General features: G+C 45.5%; 1 protein-coding gene across 3 annotated transcripts in view; it reads right to left on the bottom strand.

The window, feature by feature from the left end:
- The window catches only part of POLR1E (RNA polymerase I subunit E), a 56,284-nt gene extending 39,089 nt beyond the window's left edge, over positions 1 to 17,195 (bottom strand). For all 3 annotated transcript variants that reach the window (XM_068106791.2, XM_068106792.2, XM_068106793.2), the window contains exons 1-5: positions 17,056 to 17,195; positions 10,536 to 10,639; positions 7,503 to 7,579; positions 7,298 to 7,383; positions 7,125 to 7,180 (exon numbers count right to left, since the gene is read on the bottom strand). In XM_068106791.2, coding sequence (XP_067962892.2) covers positions 7,125 to 7,180; positions 7,298 to 7,383; positions 7,503 to 7,579; positions 10,536 to 10,639; positions 17,056 to 17,119 — 387 coding nt within the window. In that variant the 5' untranslated portion in view covers positions 17,120 to 17,195. The remainder of the gene's footprint in view (positions 1 to 7,124; positions 7,181 to 7,297; positions 7,384 to 7,502; positions 7,580 to 10,535; positions 10,640 to 17,055) is intronic.
- Positions 17,196 to 20,210: the final 3,015 nt, after the last annotated feature.

Here is a 20,210-nt window from a genome sequence, read left to right as displayed (position 1 = left end):
ATTTGAATCCGAATATGGATCCGAGAATTTTTGAGTGATTCTTCACCATTGAGTGATTCGGCTAAAACCGATATACAGTCTCGTGAAAAAGTACGTACAGTAGTACACCCCATGTAAAGTTTTGACTTTTTCAACATATTTCAACATACAGTTATTTGATCTTCATTTCAACAATATTGACAGATAAACGTGATATAATCTAACAAATATCATGAAACATTTACATTTTGCAGTCCATTGTATAATTTAAATAAACATAAATGCAAATTTCACATGTGGAAAAAGTAAGTACACCCCTACATTTATCACTACTTCAAATACCTAAAATTAGAATCAGGTGCACCAGCTCAGGTGCAAATGATTAGAACATCGTCAGAGAGGATCTTGGAGGAACCTGTCTTATTTAAACCTCAGACATTTAGTTTGGTTTGCTCTTTGTTGTTGAAGTGTGCGGCATCACCATGCCTAGATCAAAAGAGCTCTCTGAGGCATTCAGAAAGAAGGTTGTAGATGCCTACGAGACTGGGAAGGGATTTAAAAAGATCTCCAAAGAATTTGAAATCAATCATTCGACTGTCCGGAAGATCATCTACAAGTGGACAAGATTCCAAACAACTGCCAACTTGTTCAGGCCAGGCCGCCCCAGCAAGTTCAGCCCGAGAGCAGACCGCAAGATGCTGAAAGAAGTCTCGAAGAACCCCAGAATCTCATCACGGGACCTACAGGTAGCTCTTGCCACTGTTGATGTCAAAGTGCACGAGTCTACCATAAGAAAGAGGCTGCACAAATTTGATCTACATGGGAGGTGTGCCAGGAGGAAACCTTTGCTGTCCAGAAAGAACATCAGGGCAAGACTAAAGTTTGCCATGAACACCGAGGCAAAGACCAGCACTTCTGGAACAATGTGCTCTGGATGGATGAGTCAAAGGTAGAGCTATTTGGCCACAGTACCAGAAGACATGTTTGGCGAAAACCAAAGACAGCATTTGACCACGAGAACCTGATACAAACTGTAAAGCATGGTGGTGGAAATATTATGGTTTGGGGCAGCTTTGCTGCATCAGGGCCTAGGCAGCTCACCATCATAGAATCCACTATGAATTATTCATTGTACCAGAGTATGCTTGAGGATAATGTGAGGCCATCTGTCGGAAAGTTGAAGCTCAACCGAGGGTGGACCTTGCAACATGACAATGACCCTAAACATACCAGTAAATCCACCATGGAATGGCTGAAAAGAAAGAAATGGAGGGTTCTGGAATGGCCAAGTCAAGGCCAAGTCAAAGCCCAGATCTAAATCCCATCGAGATGTTGTGGGGGGATTTGAAACGAGCTGTGCATGCAAGATGGTGTTGATTGCAGGAAGTATGGATGGACTGAAGGAGAAGATGAACAAGTGGAAGGAATGTATGGAGACAAAAGGTCTGAAGGTGAATATCAGAAAAACGAAGGTGATGGCAAGTGGTAAAGCATGTGGTGAGGTAGAAAGAACTGGGAAGTGGCCGTGTGCTATGTGCAGGAAGGGTGTCGGAGTGAATTCCATTCAATGTACAATGTGTGCTGAGTGGGTTCATCAAAAATGTAGTGGTTTGAGAGGGTCATTAACCAGTATGACAGCTACATTCAAGTGTAAGGTGTGCACAGAGGGAGCTGCAGATGGAGGAAATGTTGAGTTGGATCTTGGAGATGGTGTGAAGCTGGAAGGTGTGAAAACATTTTGTTACCTTGGAGACATGCTGAATGGAGAAGGTGGATCAGACTCTGCAACGGTTGCTCGAGTGAGATGTGCATGGAAGACGTTTCGGGAACTGAGTGGCGTGCTGACGAGGAGGGGAGTGTCATTGAAGCTGAAGGGAACGGTGTATGCTGCATGTGTGAGAAGTGTTATGATTTATGGGAGTGAGACATGGGTAATGAACGTAGAGCAGCAACGAAGGCTGGAAAGGGTGGAAATGCGAATGGTTCGGTGGATGTGTGGAGTATCATTGAGAGAGAGGAAGACAAATGATGAATTGCGAAAGATGATGGGAATAGAGCCTGTGATGGATGCTGTGAAGAGAAACAGGTTGAGATGGTTTGGTCATGTGTTGAGGAAGGATGAAAGTGACTGGTTGAAAAGAGTGATGGAAATGAATGTCGAAGGAAGTAGAGGATGGGGAAGACCGAGAAAGACTTGGCTAAACATGGTCGAAGAAGAAATGCAGGCAAGGGGGTTAACAAGGGGAGATGCAGAAAATAGGGCAAAATGGAGAACATTGTCATGGGGACCGCAAGGCTAACGCCCGCTCTTGCAGGGAAAATGGCCTTAAAATGCCTGTTGTTGTTTGTTGTTGTGAATGCAAGAAACCCCTCAAACATCGCACAGCTGAAAGAATTCTGCATGGAGGAGTGGGCAAAAATTTCTCCCAGTCGATGTCAGAGACTGGTAGACAGTTATAAGAAACGCGTACTTGAGGTTGTTTCTGCCAAAGAGGGCAATACCACCTATTAGAGCCAAGGGTGTACTTACTGTTTCCACATGCGGTATTTGCATTTATGTTTATTTAAATTATACAATGGACTACAAAATGTAAATGTTTCATGATATTTGTTATATTATATCATCTTTATCTCTCAATATTGTTGAAATGAAGATCAAATCGCTGTATGTTGAAATATGTTGAAAAAGTCAAAACTTTACATGGGGTGTACTTACTTTTTCACGTGACTGTATGGCACGATATCTCAAAAAGTTGTGGACGGATTTGGACAAAACCTGGTGGACAGGTTGGGTGCGTGACAAGGATGAATCGATTCGATTTTGGTGAAGATCTGAATGTGGATTCGGCCTATCAGTGGGATACAAAACAAACTGTCCAGCCTGGCCGAGGTATGCACTCCACCGAGTGCCATTCTAGTTTTGTTTGTTTTGCCTTCTCTTGCTACCCACACAGACCGCTGAACTTTGTGCTGAATTTAGCAATCATATTCTTTCTTTCTTTATAGAAACAGACTTTCACATCATTTGTGGGTCAGATGCATGGCAAGTTTTGTCACGTTAGGTCTAAAAGGTTACTCATGTCGAATTATTAGATAATCGGAACTAGAAAATAGCATGAGTAACCATGGAAATCCTGGCAGTGTCCATATGTTTATACCTCTCCCACCCCCCCCCCCCTTCACATGCCTCCCCCCCTTCACATGCCTAACCCCTTCACATGCCTCCCCCCCAAAGCCCTCTCCCTCCCACAGATCTCTCGATGTCTCCATGTCTCTCGGTCCCTGCTCTCAAATGTTGTGTTTGTGTCCTTCCCCCTCTCTCCCCATCTTGTCTACCGCTCCCGATGTTATTTGTTTTATGTGTCTGTTTGTCTTTCTGTGTGATTAATTTTCGCTCTTTCACGAGCCTCGATCTTGTATACAAAAAAAAAAAAAAAAAAAAAAAAAAAAAATTGGAATTAAATTGCCATAATGCTGCGAGGCGAGGAAGAGTTGTTGGAACCTATATTCATCTGTCAATTAAATATAAGATCTTATAAGGTTTTAATATGCATGCAGAATCGATTTGGCTCCAGAAATAAATTGAAAAAAGAAAAAGGTTATTGTCGGAGTTGTATATAGGAAACCAAATACAGGTATTGTTGAGTTTCAAAATAGTTTGCTTTGTACACGAGAAAATATGAAAGTAGCTAAAACACCTTGTATTTTGATGGGTGATATGATGGAGAAAATTCCTTGAAAATGTCCATATCTTGCGGTGTTCCACAAGTCTCTGTCTTGGGACCAACTTTCTTTCTTGTTTATCTATCTATAATTCCAGTAATCTCTGTCTGTCTGTCTGTACGTCTGTACGTTTGTCTGTGACCGCTGTTTCTCGACAACCACGGGTCCGATATACTTTTAACTTGCCAGGTATATTGCTGGGGACCCGAGGATGTGCCTTTTCAAGGTTTCATATTAATCGGACAATTACTTACCGAGCTATGTCCAAAAAACGATTCAACCAATCAGAGAGCAGCGAACGATCGCGTGTGCCGAACGTGGCGGGCACACTCTGCCTCGGATGGCACATTTGAGAGCGTATTCATTTATTTCACGTTTGCAAACTATGTTGGCGTTAAACTATGTTTTACAACTAATAAAAACGAATTTGCGATTCATTCGCTTTCCTGCGCGTTTGTGCACGCGATGGCGATTTCTTTACCAAACTCCGGAAGCCGTTCGCTTTGGACCAAACCATTGCATGTAAATAGAGGGGGGGGATTGTCACCACTCGCAAGCCGTTCGCTTTGGACCAAACCATTTCATGTAAATAGAGGGGGGGGATATAATTTTAGATATAGATATAGTACGGGCATGCCCTAGTATTAATGATTTGCCAAATGCCACTATTTTAATTTTAGATTCTTTGCAAATAATTCCAATTTATTTTATACCTTTCCAATGGCCAAAGCTACAATAGATATGAGAGAAGTAAGTACACATCTGGAAATGGTCACAAGTTGGTGTAACGATACTAAAATACACAATTTGGCATCTGTCTGTCTGTCTGTTTGATGATTATGATGATTTTTTTGACGCCAATACATTCCATCGTTACTTATCCAATCTCAACCAAGCTTGACAGGATGATGAAGGGTTACATAATGAAGGTTGTAGCACATTAATTTGCACACCTCCCCAAGAGGGTTTTCTCCCCCGAGTGGGTTTTCCCCACCATTGCCGTCAATGTGGTTGCGTATTGAGGTGTGGATCGATGTTAAGTTAGCTTTATCGTGGCGTTTTTCCAAGGTCGCTTCTAATAACAAAACTAATGATAATAGCATTATCATTAATAGCATTCATTACATGAATGTTATTACAAATACCAATAATATCCCACCTCCCCAAGGGGTTTTCCCTCCTTGAACAAACGTCAAGTTAACGTTCATAAATAGCTTTTCATGCCGTTTTCTTCGAAGAAATGGCCCAACGCGGCCTCTACCAGAAGTAAAAATATTATAAACCACAAACACACATGATTAGCTTTTTAAACAGTCACCAATGCTGTTTATGACATTAAACAAAGAAATTTGGAGGAATCCCGACATCCGTGAGGTAAGTTTTACTAACAGAACTGAGCAAAGATCTACTGTAATATATATACCTCACAAGGGTTGGGTTAATGCTACCGTGGCATTTTTCCTCGCCAACTTTTGAAACTCGCTCCTGCTGTTTAACACAAAACTGAAAGGGAGGAAGCCTGGAGTGTGCTCATTTACCAAGCAGCTAGCTAGTGCTTGCCAAGCCAGCCGTTCCTTAACGGTTTTGAATGGAGTTCTTGCTCAAATGCTTAAACCACTTGGTGGTCTCTCCACAAGAAACTTGTTAAATGAACACACATCCAATGCTCTTGAGACCTGACCATAGATCTACTGTAATCTATATACCACAAAGAGGAATGATCCTTCCTGCCACTCCTGTAGTGAGCAGGTGTACTGGTGTAAATAAACTTACAATTAATTTATCCAAGACAAATTATATGCTTATTCGAGGTCGATGGAAATCTATCAGTACAGGGAAGCCTCAAGATTGCAGAAACCACAATAAGTGAGGTTGACGATATAATTTATTGGGTTAATTATAGATAAGCACATCACTTGGAAAAAAAATAATATTGAGAAGGTTAATAAATGTACCCATCAAAAAATTGGCATTTTATATGGATTGCAAAACTTTTTCCCGAGACGCATTTTGATTTATATTTAAAATTATATAGCCACATATTACATATGGAATAGAAGGGCGGGGAAGCACTTATGAAACTAATTTGAAGTGTATAATGTTTACTCAGAAGATGGCTTTGCGTACTTTTACATTTAGTACAACTAGGGCATGCCCGTACTATATCTATATCTAAAATTATATCCCCCCCTCTATTTACATGAAATGGTTTGGTCCATGAAATGTTTTGGTCCATTCGCAACGCCAAAGCGAACGGCGAACGCTTTACATGAAATGTTTTGGTCCATGAAATGTTTTGGTCCATTCGCAACGCCAAAGCGAACGGCGAACGGCTTGCGAGTACAGTGACAATCCCCCCGGGGTTTTAATTAGTTTTAAAACATCGTTTAACGCCAACATAGCGCCAACATAGTTTGCCGACGGGAAATAAATGAATACGCTCTCAAATGTGCCATCCGAGGCAGAGTGTGTTCGCCACGTTCGGCACACGCGATAGCTCGCTGCTCTCTGATTGGTTGAATCGTTTTTTGGACATAGCTCGGTAAGTAATTGTCCGATTAATATGAAACCTTGAAAAGGCACATCCTCGGGTCCCCAGCAATATACCTGGCAAGTTTAAAGTATATCAGACCCGTGGTTGTCGAGAAACAGCGGTCACAGACAAACAAACAAACACACAGAGATTACTGGAATTATAGATAGATAATGTCACAGTCAAAGCTTTTGTTTAAAGAATTGAAATTGTTGAATGTTTTTCAATTGCATGGACTGTCTGTTTGTAGCTTTATGTATGACTTAACTTCCACAATCAATTGTTCAATACTGTATTGTTCTTTAATACAACATAAATACCAGACAAAAGGAAAGTGAAAAACTGTATGTACCAAAATGTCACACTTCTCTTAGGATATTTTCTATATCATACACAGGTAATAATTTTTGGAATGAATTACTGTTAGATACAAGAAAGAAAACTTCGCGACCGTTTCTGTAAAACTCAGAGTACTTCATGAAAGATTAACGATATGTCCATAACTCAAAACGATTAAAATGCTTAAATGTTAAGGTACCAGACCCGATTAGAAATTTATGCTATTTTCTAGTTCCGATTATCCAATAATGTTTAATATTTGATTTTTTTTTTTTAAAGGCGCTGTAGACAAAGTATTGTTGATTTTGATTTGGATAACAATAAAGTTCAAGTTTCAAGTTTCAAGATCTGTGTGCTGACCCAATCCATAGCCCACAGATGGATTACAATAGACTACCGTCCCTTCGGGGACATTGGAAGCTAATGAGACAACCTCATCTAAAACATTCCTCTCAACATGACATTTATGCATTTCACAAAAAATACTTAAAGGACAAGACACATATCGAATAACAATTTTGAGGACAAAAAAAAAGAAAAGTACACCTACTTTTTCTCGAAAAGTGGATTCCAAAGAATTTTGCAAAGGTGTGTGATTCATCTCACCTGCAAAAAAAGCACTTTTTTGTTTTTTGAACCAACAGCTAACAATACAACAATGAAGTGATTAAATTTCAGAAAAAGGAAGGCAACATACCGAGGAAATAAGGAAAATCTCCATACCTGGGATTTTAGGGACCATGCGAAAGATCTGTGCATCACACACTTTCAACTTGCTTCGATTCTTATTTAACACACCTACAAAGTACCTGTGTGATGGAGAATGATAGAACAGGTGCTCACATGAAATAATACAGGCCACCGAGAACGAACTCGACAACCAATATGTTTTAAAAGCAAACGTATAATCACCTAATTGCAAGCCTACCTGCACAATCTGGATGCACTGGGAACGTCGGGGCCAAAGTTCTGGCCCACATAGCAAATCCCATTACTCTCAGCAACCTGAAATACAAGGGTCGTAAAATAATTTGGAAACTGCACGCATAAGGAGGAAGTTGATCGGAATTACACGCAAACCATTTGCTGCAATCCTAGTGACTGACAACACGATGCGAGGAAACCTGGCCGTGTTTGATAAACATAGGGGCGATACCCCTGGCGCTCACCTGGTAGAATAAACAGGAAACTGCACTGACTAAAAGGTATTTTAAACCAATTTCATTGGTTGCTCAGACAGGGTAGCATGTAGAATCATACTAACATAATCATAAGACTGTAAACAAACAAAAAAAAATACCTATTTTGGGGGGCAACCCCCCCCCCTCCCTCCTCCTCCTCCTCCTCTTACCCCCATGTACCTCCTCAGAGCCCAATTTTTCCAATGCCATGAGCAAACATTGATACATCATGGATGATGAAGGTTGTGGTGAAGTTTCATCAAAATTGTGTGTGTTGGTTCTGAGAAAAAAGAAAACACCTATTTTGGGGGGCAAGCCCCCCCATAGACCAACTTGGAACCCAATTTTTTTAATGCCAGGAACAAACTTTGGTACAACACGGGTGATTAAGTTTGTGGTTAAGTTTCATCAGAATTGCACGTGCAGTTTCTGAGAAGAAAGCAAACAGATTTTGGGGAGCAATCGTAATCACTTTGAACGTCACATCATTCTGTGCTTGTTCCAATTCATTTTGAATATTCACGCTCATTTAGCAAGTGAAATGTAAAGTGAACATGTACGAGTGCAAATTGACAATGACAACGTCTTGGATGCTTGACAACTCATACGGAGTTGAAGTCCCAGCCAAAATTCCATCTACATGGTACTGCACCGACATGAGGCCAAGACCGTAATCATTCCATTGCTCCAGATAAATAAAATTTCCACTATTAGTGAATAAATTATTTATCATCATTGATCATCTGGAACTCGCATGAGCATTTTCCTCTCACCGAATATATCATCATGTATCATGCTCAATCCAGAGCGATGGGTCGTCACTCAGAGGCAGGTGTGCAATTTGTTCAGGATGCCAGCGATAACTCGTGTACTCTTTGCGAAGGACATCATGGGATCTTTAACGTCCATCAACTAATGGTGGCAAATGGAGCGCCAAATTTAATATCCACCCAAGGGACGGCCTGCGAGACACTAGGATGGCCATTTATAGCTCGGTCCGGATTCGAACCCAACCTACATAGGTCAGAGGGGCGAGGGTGCATACCTCGAGGTTATCCTGCCAGCGCTATTTTCTCCAATACTCCCCAACTTTCCCCAATCCCCCATTCCCTAGTCCCATTGCATGTAAATAACAATCAGTAGAGCCGACCTTCCCCTTATTCCCCCATTAAATGTCGTGCCCAGGTCCACCGCACCACACGTAGACAACTTTCGGACATCTTCCTAGTTATTCTTAGTCTATGTCAGTTAAGGCCTCGTTTCCATTAATTATGACTCTTCGTTGCACCAGAATGTGATTATATGGCATCAGTAGTGAGTTTAGGACCTTTCCCATACCTCCTCCCATCTTCTTCCCCGTCTACAACAACAGAGGGGCACGGCGCTGCGCGGGGGGGAGTGTGCGTCCTCCCACCGGCTCGGTTCGCCGCCATCGACAATGCGCTCCAGACGATGCGCTCCAGACCATGCGCTCCACGGGGTTACCACGAAGGGGCTCCTTGTCAGCTCCTCGTCAAGGGCGGAGCCTGGTAAACCCCCCGCACGCACCCAATGAGAAGCAACGTGCCGATTCCACGAGGCGGAGCTAACGAGCCGAGGGCGTGTCACTCCCCGCCGGATATACGCGGCCACGCGCCGGATGTGACGAGAGATGCGCATACGCCCCGAGCTGGAGAAAGAAGGACCTGCGAGCGCTGAGAGAGAAAGGCCCGCCTGTGAAAGAACGTCCCCTCCGAGCGCTGTGAAACCTCCCGCATCTCTGGACCGGACCGGGTCGATTCTAACCTTTGAGCACAGGTGCACCTGGAGCCATCACTACCCGCCTGTCCTTTCCATCAACCCCCGTGTGAGTCAGCCGTTGTCCCGTTTGCCTGTCGTCTGTTGGGGAATAATATAAGATTGTGTCTAAGTGCTTGTCTTTCTATGTTGTACCTCTAGCCCCTGTAATCTAACCTTTTCCGTAACGAATATAATCTCCTCCGGAGGTCTTGAGAACCGTATCCCTGGTGTCGTCATTTTATAACCCAGCCGGGTGTCTTCTTTTTCTTATTGAGCCAGCGTGGCGCGGCTTCGTCAACGTCGAGTATAATCGGTAACTTGTGCAGACGTGGTCATACCAAAACCGCTCGGTAAACTAACATCTAAGCCACGTCTGTAACAATATACTCACATGTCATCAGCACACTTTTAACACACGAGAATACAAGTGCAGCAGCCTAATAATCCAATTGTCACAACATTACAAATATGATTGCCAAAAGTTGTGCTCACCTAAAAAATTTAGCGATTCATTAAAAAAGTCAAAAGAAATGACGCGGACTAGAGATGTGCTCCGTTGCAGCTCAATGCCCGTACGATCGGATTGAAAATGGCGAGAAACAAAGCACCGATTCGAGCTTGAGGTGCAAACCTGAGGTCAAAAGCTTGAGCTTGAGGTCAAAAGAAATGCACCGCACGTCGGAGATGAGCGATATTGTTCCGATTACAGCAAATAACCTCGTTTCTGATCTGTGGATCATTTGTTAGCCAAACTGGTCGGACCCCCGTCCCCCTTTCATCTGCGACTCCTTCCTAATGTTGAGGTGCATGCAATAATTGCTCTTTCACTCGTTTCCACTTGGGCCCACTTTCTGTTGACAATTTGTCCACCGTTCTTACATCCTTCCATGAACCGACACACTTGCACACAACAAAATCCAAGCTGTAGCACTGCTGTCCGTGCTCCACGGTCTGTGGCCACATTTGGCAGGTCTGCACGAGTATCACGAATACAAACTCACCAGCATCTCCTGGCTTCTCTTATTGAGACTGTCCGTCTCGCAGTGCTGGTAACGTGCAAAGCCGAGCTCACTGCCATGCCTTAGCGTCCCATTCGTGAAATCAACTGGAGGAACAACAGACGAGGCAGCAAGTTAGATAGCACTGTAACTGTTAACTTGGTATAAAATAGATTTAACAGTCAAAGTACACAGGCCTCGTCAGAGGCGAATTCACATATTGGTCTTGCACACCAAATGTTCATTTTTAAAGGCCATGCCATCAAATGGTTGGTGTAGAGCCGAACAACAAAAATCTGAATATGCCTTCGTCGACTTAAACTAGAACGGCACTCAGTAAATGCCTGCTGAACAGTTTACGTTTTGTATCCCACTGATATGGATGGACTGAAGGAAAAGATGAACAAGTGGAAGGAATGTATGGAGACAAAAAGTCTGAAGGTGAATATCGGAAAGACGAAGGTGATGGCAAGTGGTAAAGCATGTGGTGAGGTGGAAAGAACTGGGAAGTGGCCCTGTGCTGTGTGTAGGAAGGGTGTCGGAGTGAACTTCATTCAATGTACAATGTGCGCTGAGTGGGTTCATCAAAAATGTAGTGGTCTGAGAGGGTCATTAACCAGTGTGGCAGCTACATTCAAATGTAAGGTGTGCACAGAGGGAGCTGCAGATGGAGGAAATGTTGAGTTGGATCTTGGAGACGGCGAGAAGCTGGAAAGTGTGAAAACATTTTTCTACCTAGGAGACATGCTGAATGAAGAAGGTGGATCAGACTCGGCAACGGTTGCTAGAGTGAGATGTGCATGGAAGAAGTTTCGGGAACTGAGTGGCGTGCTGATGAGGAGGGGAGTGTCGTTGAAGCTGAAGGGAAAGGTGTATGCTGCATGTGAGAAGTGTTATGATTTATGGGAGTGAGACATGGGTAATGAATGTTGACCAGCAACGAAGGCTGGAAAGGGTGGAAATGCGAATGGTTCGGTGGATGTGTGGGGTATCGTTGAGAGAGAGGAAGACAAAGGATGAATTGCGAAAGATGATGGGAATAGAGCCTGTGATTGATGCTGTGAAGAGGAACAGGTTGAGATGGTTTGGTCATGTGTTGAGGAAGGATGAAAGTGACTGGTTGAGAAGAGTGATGGAAATGAACGTAGAAGGAAGTAGAGGACAGGGAAGACCGAGAAAGACTTGGCTAAACATGGTGGAAGAAGAAATGCGAATGGTTCGGTGGATGTGTGGAGTATCGTTGAGAGAGAGGAAGACAAATGATGAATTGCGAAAGATGATGGGAATAGAGCCTGTGATTGATGCTGTGAAGAGGAACAGGTTGAGATGGTTTGGTCATGTGTTGAGGAAGGATGAAAGTGACTGGTTGAGAAGAGTGATGGAAATGAATGTAGAAGGAGGTAGAGGACGGGGAAGACCGAGAAAGACTTGGCTAAACATGGTGGAAGAAGAAATGCGGGCAAGGGGGTTAACAAGGAGAGATGCAGAAAATAGGGCAAAATGGAGAAGATTGTCATGGGAACCGCAAGGCTAACCCCCGCTCTAGCAGGGAAAATGGCCTTAAAATGCCTGTTGTTTGTTTTTGTATCCCACTGATAGGCCGGATCTGGATTCGGACCTGAACCAAAATCCTATCGGCTTGTTCTTGTCACCTAACCAACTCGTCCATCAAGTTTAGTCATAACACATCCATAACTTTTTAAAATATCATGTTATGCATCGCTTTTTCACCCAATCTGTCAACGATGAAGAATCACTTAAAAATTACATAATTATTGCAGCCGAATCCATATTCAGATCTTCAACAAAATCGAAACGATTAGTCCTTGTCACACACCCAACCTGTCCAACAAGTTTCGTCCGAATCCGTCCACAACTTTTTGAGATATCCTGCTATGTATCGTTTTTGGCCCTATCTCCCAATGGTGAAGAATCACTTATAAAAATTAAATAATTCTCATATCCAAATCCATATTCAGATCTTCACCAAAATCGAATCTATTTGTCCTTGTCAGACACCCAACCTCTCCAACAAGTTTCGTCCAAATCTGTCCACAACCTTTTGAGATATCCTGCTCTATCATTTTTGGCCCAATCTCCCAATGGTGAATAACTAAAAATTCTAGTGACCGAATCCGAATCCGGATCTTCACCAAAATCTAATCATTTCGTCCTTGTCACATACGCTACATCTCTGCCAAATCTAGACCGAATCCATGCACAACTTTTTGAGATATCTTGTTCACAAACAAACGGACACACGGACAGACAGGGGTGAAAACATAACCCCAATCCACCTTTGGTGGCGGAGGTAACAAGATCTTCAGCTACTGTTACTTTGCTCGTACAAGGTCACAAACACTCATGAGGTAAAGAAATATAGACGCCATTCTAAACGTTATAAAAATGAATGAATGATCGTTTTAAGGGCATTTTCCCCGCTAGAGCGGGGGTTAGCCTTGCGGGCCCCATGACAATCATGGTTCCCTGTTTGAGGCAATGTTTTTATGGCCGGATGCCCTTCCTGACGCCAACCCTTGGTCACGCTATTACGATGCGCAGGGATACGGTGTACCTATTTTAAATCGGGGTACACACCGTGATCATTCATCCCAGCAAGCCGGTGCTCAATTTGCCGACCTCGGAAGGATGACAGGCTGAGTCAACCCCCCTGGCGTTAATTCAGCGATCAACCGGGATTTGAACCCAGGACCCTAGGATCCCAAGCCGGCACCCTAACCGCTAAGCGAACTCCAGGGATAAATATGTAGACAAATCTACTGGCGAGAAAGGGCGGTAGGAAACACTTCGGAAGGATCGAAAATCAAAATCATAACTGTATTGAGGAATTTGTGTAACCTCCCACGCACCTGAGGATGGATAAAAAGCGGCGAGGTTCGAGTGGAAACTCAAAATCCGAATTGTATCGAGATATCAAACCAGCGAATGGTTCTACCGAAGCCATGATTGTACGTTTACTTCTGGACCGGGAGCAGTTTCGTATGGATCAAAAGTCAAAATCATAATTTTATTGAGGTAGTTATGAAACCTCGCACACACCTTTTGACACCCGCTGGGACCCCAAAACGTTCCACAGAAGGTTTGGCATGGCGAGCCCCAAAACTGAGGGAGTAGTTTCGGGATGGATGGACACTTCTGTTTTATAATACTAGGGCATGCCCGTACTATATCTATATCTAAAATCATATCCCCCCCTCTATTTACATGAAATGGTTTGGTCCATGAAATGTTTTGGTCCATTCGCAACGCCAAAGCGAACGGCGAACGCTTTACATGAAATGGTTTGGTCCATGAAATGTTTTGGTCCATTCGCAACGCCAAAGCGAACGGCGAACGGCTTGCGAGTACAGTGACAATCCCCCCCCCCCCTCTATTTACATGAAATGGTTTTTATTAGTTTTAAAACATAGTTTAACGCCAACATAGCGCCAACATAGTTTGCAAACGTGAAATAAATGAATACGCTCTCAAATGTGCCGTCCGAGGCAGAGTGTGTTCGCCACGTTCGGCACACGCGATAGCTCGCTGCTCTCTGATTGGTTGAATCGTTTTTTGGACATAGCTCGGTAAGTAATTGTCCGATTAATATGAAACCTTGAAAAGGCACATCCTCGGGTCCCCAGCAATATACCTGGCAAGTTTAAAGTATATCGGACCCGTGGTTGTCGAGAAACAGCGGTCACAGACAAACAAACAAACACACAGAGATTACTGGAATTATAGATAGACTAGGACGTGCCCGTACGTGGGTGCCCGTTCCTTGCCAAAAAAAAAAAAAAAAATTGTGTAGGGGTGTGTGTGTGTAAACATCCTAGGGCGTGCCCGTACGTGGGTGCAAAAAAACATGCGTGCAAACAACAACAACAAAAAAAAACTTTGAAACCACGTGGCAGTAACGACCACAGAACCCCCCCCCCCTCTATTTACATGAATGGTTTGGTCCATTCGCAACGACCACAGAACCCCCCCCTCTATTTACATGAAATGGTTTGGTCCAAAGCGAACGGCTTGCGGAGTTTGGTAAAGAAATCGCCATAGCTCGGTAACTACTTGTCCGATTAATATGAAACCTTGAAAAGGCACATCCTCGGGTCCCCAGCAATATACCTGGCAAGTTTAAAGTATATCGGACCCGTGGTTGTCGAGAAACAGCGGTCACAGACAAAAACACACACACACACACACACACACACACACACACACACACACACACACACACACACACACACACACACACACACACAGACACAGACACAGACACACACACACACACACACACACACACACACACACACACACACACACACACACACACACACACACACACACACACACACACATTAGTGGAATTATAGATAGATAGATAGATAGAGACAATATGATAAATTGTAGACATATTTATGAAAATTTGAAAAGTAGCATAAATGACGATCTTGTAGGGAATCTTTAAAGAAAATCTTGGAGACTGAAAAATCACCGTTTTTCAATTATTTATTTCAACAATTTGAGCGATGTTTGTTTGATGTGGTTTTAGTCTTTCATAACTTCGACAGTTCACAAATAAATGCAAATTTTTCCTACCATATCTTCTGGACAAGATTCATATGCCACCAGAAACTTAGTACGAAAAGAATGAGCAAACTACAGCTAGAGGGCCAAACATAATATGGAATAAAATGTTGATGTAAGGAACAAGTTATTTGTCGATTTTGATATTTTATTGTCTTCATTTACATATTGTCGCGTCCACCCTGCAGTGAAGACCTGACGGCGACAGATGACCAAACGAGCTTTAACTCCAAGGTGTATACTCAACGATGGCTGTAGTGAGACGCGAGAGGGGTGAGGGGGGAGGGGCGGTGGGGAGGGGGGGGGGGAGGGGGGGGAAGGGGGCAAGGGAGGGGGAGGATAGTGGAGGGCAGCGAGGTTCTCACCTGTACAAGCAGACACGACGAGGGGGGGCACGCACTCCCACCGACAGTGAGGGGGGCACGCACTCCCACCGACAGGGAAGGGGGTACGCACTCCCACCGACAGGGAGGGGGGCACGCACTCCCACCGACAGAGAGGGGCACGCACTCCCACCGACAGGGAGGGGGGCACGCACTGCCACCGACAGGGAGGGGGGCACGCACTCCCACCGACAGGGATGGGGGCACGCACTGCCACAGACAGGGAGGGGGGCACGCACTGCCACAGACAGGGAGGGGGGCACGCACTGCCACAGACAGGGAGGGGGGCACGCACTGCCACCGACAGGGAGGGGGGCACGCACTCCCACCGATAGGGAGGGGGGCACGCACTGCCACCGACAGGGAGGGGGGCACCCACTCCCACCGACAGGGAGGGGGGCACGCACTCCCACCGACAGGGATGGGGGCACGCACTCCCACCGACAGGGATGGGGGCACGCACTGCCACAGACAGGGAGGGGGGCACGCACTGCCACAGACAGGGAGGGGGGCACGCACTGCCACCGACAGGGAGGGGGGCACGCACTCCCACCGACAGGGAGGGGGGCACGCACTGCCACCGACAGGGAGGGGGGCACCCACTCCCACCGACAGGGAGGAGGCACGCACTCCCACCGACAGGGAGGCGGCACGCATTCCCACCGACAGGGAGGGGGACACGCACTCCCACCGACAGGGAGGGGGGAACGCACTACCACCGACAGGGAGGGGGGCACGCACTCCCACCGACAGGGAAGGGGGACGCACTCCCACCGACAGGGAGGGGGGAACGCACTCCCACCGACAGGGAGGGGGGAACGCACTCCCACCGACAGGGAGGGGGGAACGCACTCCCACCGACAGGGAGGGGGGAACGCACTCCCACCGACAGGGAGGGGGGAACGCACTCTCACCGACAGGGAGGGGGGGCACGCACTCCCACCGACAGGGAGGGGGGGACGCACTCCCACCGACAGGGAGGGGGGGCACGCACTCCCACCGACAGGGAGGAGGAACGCACTCCCACCGACAGGGAGGAGGAACGCACTCCCACCGACAGGGAGGAGGAACGCACTCCCACCGACGGGGAGGAGGAACGCACTCCCACCGACGGGGAGGAGGAACGTACTCCCACTGGCGAAAACTCCCCAATAATGATGAAAAATAGCCGCCACGTGCTACAAATGAATGAATGGTTTGTCCATGAGTTGCCTTTTGGAATTCGAGGATCTCTCCACTTCAAAGGTCCCACCTCCACCATGACATCATTTGACAATAGTCAATACAGACGACCGACTGTGACCCCTCAAGTCCCCTTCAGACAAATCGCTGTTGCATCGAGGAAACTTGTAGCTAAAACCTCTTTCCTCTCACCCTCCATTTACTGTTTCCTCCTCCGCCCCACATGTTCTACCTTCTAGTTCCTCCGCTGCCCATGTCGAACAACAACATCAACAAGGCGACACCGCAGACTCGATGCCATAAAACAGGAAGTAACGAATCAGGAGTTAAGAAGGACGTTTTCCGCGAGGTTACAACAACATCCTCACCCAGTGCGGCGGATTGTTTTCGCTCGCAGGTCACGTATTCCCATTTGACGCTCTTTGCCGCCATAATGCGCACATTCAATACGTCACCGATCCGCGCCAAGCCGCCAACACTTCCCCTCCGAGTACAGCAAGTACAGTACTGTACTTATTAACTCGCATTACTCAGAGCCGCAGGTTTTAATATGCTGTATTCGTGTTTTATATGCACAAAGCACTCACTGTACTTATAAATATCCTATATTTAAAATCACTCAACCAATCAAAACGTTCAATCGACCATTATCCAAGGTTTCCGGCTATTAACGTGAACATGCCGATGCTGGGCAGTGCGAGGAGTGAAGTTCCTCGAGTTTATTTGTGTTGTTTCATTTAATGTGTTTCTATGTGACAGGGAGTGCACGTTTCTCCGCCACTTCGAAATGAGCCATTGATTCTTCTTCTTATTTTTTTTCTTCTTCTTCTTATTTTATTCTTCTGCCCCTTCCTCTTCTTCCTCCTCCGCCCCTTATTCTTCTTCTTCTTTCTATATGCCACCTGAAACGAGCCTGAGACAATTTTATATGCCTCCTCCTCACCTTCTCCTCATTGGCTGAGGGTGCAACTGTGCCCCCTGTTTCTTAGAACAATAATTTGGGATTTGTTCAGAGTGCCGACGATAGCTTGCCTGCTCTTCTGGAAGGACACCGTGGGATCTTTAACGTCCACCAGCTAATGTGGGCAGAAGGGTCGTCCAGGCCTCACGGGAACGTGCGGTTGGCCACAGAGAAGGCGCAGTAATATTGTCATGTATGTATATATTATATATCTTCTATATTATAGATAGGAGCCGTGTCTGTCTGTTTGTCGTGTTAGAACTTGAGTACGGATTAACGGATTTAAATAAATCCAACTATGGTGGATTCAGGTAACTCCCGGGAGTTTGTGATCCAATTTTTTTTTTTTTTACGGCGTAGCCCATCGGGCATAGCCATTTAGAACAGTGTTTGTCCGTCTGCATGTATGTATGTATGTATGTATGTATGTATGTATGTCCCCTCAAACGTATACCAATCAGAGCTGAGAATCTGGTCACATGACAGGGTGATGTGATTCCTCTTGGAGAGGAATATTCATGACAGGGTGATGTGATTACATCAATGCCAAACAGGAAATTAGAGCTGTCTCCCTCGACATATCACGTGCCTTCGACACGGTCTGGCACCCCGCTCTGCTCACCAAACTCTCCTCCTTTGGTATCCATGGAAATCTCCACGCATGGCTGGCGGACTTCCTCTCTAGTCGTCGTCAACGTGTGGCCCTGAATGGGTTTCTCTCATCTCCTCTTCCTGTTCAGGCTGGAGTTCCCCAAGGCAGTGTTCTGGGCCCCGTGCTTTTTCTGGTCTTCATCAATGATCTCTCTGACTCTCTCGAAAATCCTCTCTATCTCTTTGCTGATGACTCCACTCTCTGCCGCTCCATTCCTCTTCCCTCAGATCGGCAGTCTGCTGCCTCCTCACTCTCTGAAGACCTGGACAAAATCACAGACTGGTCAAACAAGTGGAACATGTCTTTCAATCCTGACAAATCTCACACTCTTACTATGTCTCTCCGAAAAGATCGACTGGACAACCCTCCCATCTACTTTCTCAACAATCCTCTCCAAGAAGTTCTGTCGCTCAAGATTTTGGGTCTCACTATCTGCCATGATCTTTCTTGGGAAAACCACATTTCCAAGCTGGCCTCCAAAGCCAGTCGCCGACTGGGCATCCTCCGTCGTGCGAAGTCCTTCCTCGGCACACCTGAGCTCCTCACCACATACAAGGCTTTCATCCGCAGCTCAATGGAATACTGTTCTCCCCTATGGGCCGGTGCTCCTGCCTCACACCTAGCTCGGCTTCACGCTGTTGAAACCAAAGCTTTCAGAATTATTGGAATCTCCCGCGATGAAGCTATCTCTGAGGGCCTTTCACTCACTCACCGCAGGCAGGTAGGTGGTCTTTCTGTCTTCTACCGACTCCTCTCCGGCCTTGCACCCCCAGCTCTCTCTGTGCTCTGTCCCCCAAATATTCCTACAGGTCGCACAAGATCTGCCAGCAACCCTCTGATGGTTAAACTGCCGAAATCTCGGCTCTCTGCTCACCTTCACTCTTTCATTCCTCTTTTCTCCCGCCTCTGGAACAAACTCCCTCACTCCCTTCAATCCCACTCCTCCCTCCAGGTCTTTAAAACAGCTGTTCACCACCATCTCTTATCTTCCCCCATCCAAAACCTTGATCTTTTCTACCCCCGCTAATTCACCCCAGATCCACCTTGTTTGAAATTCCAACTTCTTTCCTGGAAGTCCTGGCAGTGTCCATATGTTTTATACCTCTCCCACCGCTCCCTTCCCATGCCCCCCCCCCCCCCCCCAAAGCCCTCGCCCTCTCTCAGATCTCTCGATGTCTCCATGTCTCTCGGTCCCTGCTCTCAAATGTTGTTTGTGTCCTTCCCCCTCTCTCCCCATCTTGTCTACCGCTCCCGATGTTATATGTTTTATGTGTCGGTTTGTCTTTCTGTGTGATTAATGTTCGCTCTTTCACGAGCCTCGATCTTGTATACAAAAAAAAAAAAAAAAAAAAAAAAAAAAAAATCTGATGTCATTACGGGGGTACGGCGGCTGACTCTCCACACACTGCCATTTTTAGCCGCGTCGCAGACGCTGGTCATAGAGTGCCCTCTGCTGTTGTTGTTCTTCTTGTTCTTGTTCTTGCAGAGAAGACAAAACCTCAAAGCTCCACCCATTCTGAGAACCATAGCTCCACCCATTCTGGGAGAGGCTTCATATAAACAAATATCCACCATTTTATTAACTCGCATAGCTTTGAGGCCTGTTTTGTAGGCCCGTGGTGTCTTCCTCTCTCACACAGTTTTATTTCAAATCAAATTCGATATATCATTTCATTTTTCACAGTCGCTAACATAGTTTTAGACTCGGTTGAAAAAAAACGGGAAGAAAATCCGATGAAAGTTGCCCTTTATAGAACGAAATGAATTCTCAAAGGCCTGTAACTTCAAGTCCATTGAGATATATATTTTTTAAATCGCGGCATGGTCAGTCATACACCGCCCGAAATAAGAGACGGGAAAATGCCGAGATATATATATATTTTGTTTAAATCGCGGCATGGTCAGTCATA

This window comes from Myxine glutinosa, chromosome 2 (genome assembly GCF_964187855.1).
Source record: "Myxine glutinosa chromosome 2, kmMyxGlut1.1, whole genome shotgun sequence".
Lineage (NCBI taxonomy): Eukaryota > Metazoa > Chordata > Myxini > Myxiniformes > Myxinidae > Myxine > Myxine glutinosa.
Note: the sequence above shows the minus strand (reverse complement) of the source record. Positions and strands in the feature narration are given on the sequence as shown.